Source organism: Sardina pilchardus, chromosome 1, assembly GCF_963854185.1.
Source record: "Sardina pilchardus chromosome 1, fSarPil1.1, whole genome shotgun sequence".
Taxonomy (NCBI): domain Eukaryota; kingdom Metazoa; phylum Chordata; class Actinopteri; order Clupeiformes; family Clupeidae; genus Sardina; species Sardina pilchardus.
In genome coordinates this window covers 34047938-34052937 of record NC_084994.1, presented here as the reverse complement: position 1 = coordinate 34052937, position 5000 = coordinate 34047938, and the positions used below count along the sequence as shown (strand labels likewise).

General features: G+C 46.0%; 1 protein-coding gene across 1 annotated transcript in view; it reads right to left on the bottom strand.

Moving 5' to 3' along the window:
- Positions 1-5000, bottom strand: part of LOC134078287 (VPS10 domain-containing receptor SorCS1-like) — a 147118-nt gene that overhangs the window by 35835 nt on the left and 106283 nt on the right. Inside the window, exons 6-7 of the mRNA XM_062534103.1 lie at positions 1294-1412; positions 404-493 (exon numbers count right to left, since the gene is read on the bottom strand). Coding sequence (XP_062390087.1) covers positions 404-493; positions 1294-1412 — 209 coding nt within the window. The remainder of the gene's footprint in view (positions 1-403; positions 494-1293; positions 1413-5000) is intronic.

Here is a 5000-nt window from a genome sequence, read left to right as displayed (position 1 = left end):
GTGTGTGTGTGTTCTGGTGGTCGGAGAGAGACGTGCCACAGAGCAGGCAGTCACTCAGGGCCGACAGATGCGGATACTAATGAGGGCTTGGTGGCAGTTGCACTGCGAGATGGGACCACAGTGGATACAGGGAGTGTGTATGTGTGTGTGTGTAAGTGCATGTGTGTGCATGTGTGTGTGTGCGCGCGCATGTGTGTGTGTGTATGTATGTGTGTATCAGTGTGTGCAAATGTCCTTTGGTGGCTTCAAGCCTGTCAGGGAGCAAATGCAAGTCTATACAAGCCAGAACACAGATGCTGTTTGTGTGCATGGCCATGTGAGTGTGTATGACTGTGTGTGTGTGTGTGTGTGTGTGTGTGTGTGTGTGTGCACAGCGAGGGCGAGAGCGAGCGATCGGCGCTACCTTGGGCAGAGTGTATTTCGGGAGCCTCATCGGGGTGAAGACGTCCCGCTGCGATGACACGTAGTAGATGGTCCTCCCACCCGTGGTGACCTGTGATAACGGCACACACACACACACACACACACACACACACACACACACACACACACACACACACACACAGGGGGGGAAGAGGAGCCGCCTCTCAATCTGCATGTTTTACATTGTGATTGCGCTAACCATTAAATACCACCACCGTCACCATCACAACAGCAACAACAACAACGACAATAACAACAACAGCAAAAACAACAACGACGACGGCGACCAAACTTTCAGTCAGCGTGGGCTCAAGAGATCCTGATTAAGCTCAGCTAATCAGAGATGATGTATGTCAGACAGGCTAATCAAGCATTATTAACATTTGGAAGAGACATTAAGATACACAGCCCTGGGGTCCCACTGTCTTGCACTTGTGCTGAATAAACAAGTAAGCTATGAATAAAGTGCCTGGATAGACTATTTCATTAGATAGATAGATAGATAGATAGATAGATAGATAGATAAACATACTGTAGATACTGTAGATAGACAGATAGATAGATAGATGGACAGACAGACAGATAGATAGATAGATAGATAGATAGATAGATGGACAGACAGATAGATAAATAGATAGATAGATAGATACAGTAGATAGATAGATATATAGATGAATAGATAGATAGATACAGTAAATACAGTAGACAGATGGATAGATATATAGATACAGTAGATAGATACAGTAGATATAGTAGACAGATGGATAGATAGATAGATACAATAGATAGATACAGTAGATACAGTGGACAGATAGATAGATAGATACAGTAGATACAGTAGATACAGTACAGATGGATAGTTCCACATACCTGCACGAACACGTACTCGTCCTGCACCACCAGGGAGTTGGGGTCGATGTAGCCGGGGAACGGCTTCCCCTTGTTGCCGTCGGTGCAGTTCTGCAGCTTACAGGTGACGTACAGGGCCTCTGTGGGACCAGGGCCACAATAACAGCAACAGAGGAAGAGAGGACAATTAAAAAAAAAAGGGACAGAGAAAGTGTGTGCGTGTGTGTGTGTGTGTGTGTGTGTGTGTGTGTGTGTGTGTGTGTGTGTGTGTGTGTGTGTGTGTGTGTGTGTGTGTGTGTGTGTGTGTGTGTTGGGGGGGCACAGGGGAGAGGTATAAGTCGGGCAAGTGAGCAAACAGAGACAGTAGTGTTTGCAGCGGTCGGGAATCGAACCGGCGTCATCATCTGCTTCCGATGTAGCACACAGCAGAGCAATAATAACAGCAACAGAGGAAGAGTAAACAATTTTAAAAAAACGAGAGAGAAGTGAGAAAGAAAGAAAGAAAGAGGGGGAGGACAAATGGCCACAGGGGAGAGATAGAAGTCGAGCCAGTGAGCAGACCGGAGACACTCTCGTCTGCAGCGGTCGGGAATCGAACCGGCGGCGGCGGCGGCGGTGGCGCACAGCCATAAGCGAGGGGGGATAATTGAAGCCAGGGCTATCAGTGAGGGACACTTTCTCTTCTGCAGATCTGAGTGCTCACAGCACTGGGCTCTATGAAGGGGCTCCATTACGGCCAGTGGGACGGGGTCTTACGAGGGCTGTGGTGTATACGTGTGACAATGGAGGAGGAGGACTGGAGGGGCCGACGGGCCTTTCTTTTCCCCCCAGCAGGAGACGAGACGGAGGAGGAGGATGAGGGGGGTAGGATGCCTCAGGAGCTCGCCTCTGTTCTCTGTGTGTTTGTGTTGCGAGTGTCTTTTGTGAGCGTGTGGGTATGTGTGTGTATGTGTGTGTGTGTGTGTGTGTGTGTGAGAGAGAGAGAGAGAGAGATTTAAAAAGAGAAATAGAGAGGGAGAGAGATTATATGTTTGAGTTTGTTTGTGAGTATGACTGTGTGTGTGTGTGTGTGTGTGTGTGTGTGTGTGTGTGTGTGAGAGAGAGAGAGTGTGTGTGTCTATGTTTGATCAATAGTATGAGATGCCACTGACAGGCCTAGCTTCTCTCCCTCTCCCCACTGTTTGCTGCTGCTGATGCTGGGGGCCTTTTCTGTATGTGTGACTTTGTATGGTTGCCAAGCAGCTTGTGCGTGTGTGTGTGTGTGTGTGTGTGTGTGTGTGTGTGTGTGTGTGTGTGTGTGTGTGTGCCAGAGAGAGGGACAGAGAGAAAGAGCGAACTGCCTGAATACGGTATTGTGCTCACATCTCTTTCTCTCTTTCTCTTCCTCCTCACCCTCTTTCTGTCTCCCTCCATCCCTTTTCTCTGTGCCTCTCTGACTCACACACTTTCATTCTGTCTCTCTTTGTTCCCTCTCTCTCTCTCTCTCTCTCTCTCTCTCTCTCTCTCTACCTTGGCTTCCTCCTCTGTGTCTGGGCTCTCTTCCACTCATTCAGTTCTCCCTTCATTCCAAATCTGTCTCCTGTCCAGAACACTCTCTCTCTCCTTTCCTCGTCGGCCATCTTTGTTTCCGTTGCTGTCATTGTGTGCCTCTCATTAGACTGATGATTATCGCTGTCGTTATTGTTGTCTTCCCTCGTCTTTAGATGCTTTAGGAAAACATATGGGGTTGTAAGAATAACAGCGATATCCTGCCTGCCACAAAAGGTTGGGACTGATGTTTTTGGCTCAGCTCTTTCTCCTTGCTGTAGACTATCTCTCTCTCTCTCTCTCTCTCTCTCTCTCTCTCTCTCTCTCTCTCTCTCTCTCTCTCTCTCTCTCTCTGGGACTGATGCTTTTGGCTCTCTTACAGTACTCTTTAGACTGTATTTCTCTATCCCTCTCTCTCTCTCCCCTCTCTCTCTCTACTGTCTCATTGGTATGACATTGTCATTGTTTTCTTGTCTCTTTCTCTTTCTCTCCCTCTCTCTTTCATATATTTTCATTTTTTCTCTCGCTTCTTTCTGTCTTTGTTTTTTTGTCTGACCCTCACTCCCTTCCCTTCTTTCTTTTTGTCTCTTCCTCTCTTTCTCTCTCAATCAGTCTTACATTCTCTCTGCTTTCGTATTATCTCATGAGTGTTTAAAACACAAGCACACACACACACACACACACACACACACACACACACACACACACACACACACACACACACACACACACACACACACACACACACACACACACACACACTTGGAGGCTAGTTTTTTGCTGTAGCCCTCACATGGTGCAGTTAACATAGCTCACCGCTAATTCAGTTGTTAAGTCCTACGTCACAGGCCCATCAACTTTTTGTCTAAAATTATTTGCTAGTACAGCCAGACGGCTTTCACCACTTGTAAAACCATGACACCATCACCTCCGTTTTAGAGAGGGGGGGAAACAAATCACTTAGCCTCATAATAACAGAGTAATAAGCCTACTGCAGCTGTGCAGCTCAGATGACTCAGATAGCCTAATCAAGGGCAACATCCAGGCCTCCACGAAACAACTATTTAATTTGGGTTGAGGCAGCCAGAGTAGCAGAATGATATTTTGCTCTTCAGGTAATTTTTTGTGTCTCATTTTCCACTATGGCTAGACCGTGGTCACTCAGCCTGTGCTCGATTGTTTCTGTATATCATGATTGAATAATGTGCCAATAATTCACTTTTCTGAATAGCGGAAAACAAAACAGCTTCTTTTTCTGTCTATGGAGAAAAACTAGCAGCTCTGAGAGCAGTTGGACCCGGAAAGAGATTCAATATCGGCACGTTATTCCATGACCTGACAAACGGATAAACCGGTGTTGGAATCCTCTCCCAGAATTGGTACGGTTCTCCTGCTTCTCAAGTGTTGATGTTGTATGGTCTCTTTGGGGCAGATACTTACAGAAGGACCCTACAGAGACTATATCCTTTGCTCTTTAGGTCACTTTTTTTGTGTCTCCTTTTCTCTATTCATGGGTTTCATTAGGTCCCTTGCCACAGGTGTGTTAATCAAGCACCATGCAGTCTGCATTGATAATCAAGGTGCTTGATTTGATACACCTGTGGAAAGGGACCTGATGAGACCCATGAAGAGCATGTGGTCACTCAGCCTGTGCTTGGGAGGATCTGTCTCAGCTTTATATCTCCAACAGTGTTGAGATATAAGAGAGGAGTATATATATATACTCACTTATACAGTACTTATATAGACACCCCCGCCATATTACATGACCAAATGGCATTTCTACATATCTGTTGCATTTTGGTTTCATTTTGTTTTTTTTTGTTCTTTTTATTGCTAATTTAATTAACTTGCGTTTGATTGGGAAGCAGTGCTGCTCTGGCCATAATCTGTGTCAGGGGGTTAGTGAATTACTCCGTTTCTACTGAGACCATCTGAGATAGTTGAATGGACTTGGGGCTGAGTTCTTGGATTTAACTGCTTTAGAATGTATTGAATTTTTTGGGGGGGGCTTAAACTTTAGATGAATAGTAAATTTTCCTCGTTGAAAGAGTATTCTCTCTCTCTCTCTCTCTTTCTCCAACTCTCTCTATCCCTCGCTCTGTTCCACTGCATTCTCTCCTTCTCCCTCCTCCACTGTCCCCGTATGCCCTTGTTCCCTCTGCACTTTCACATTCCTGATCTGACAAATAATGAATCTC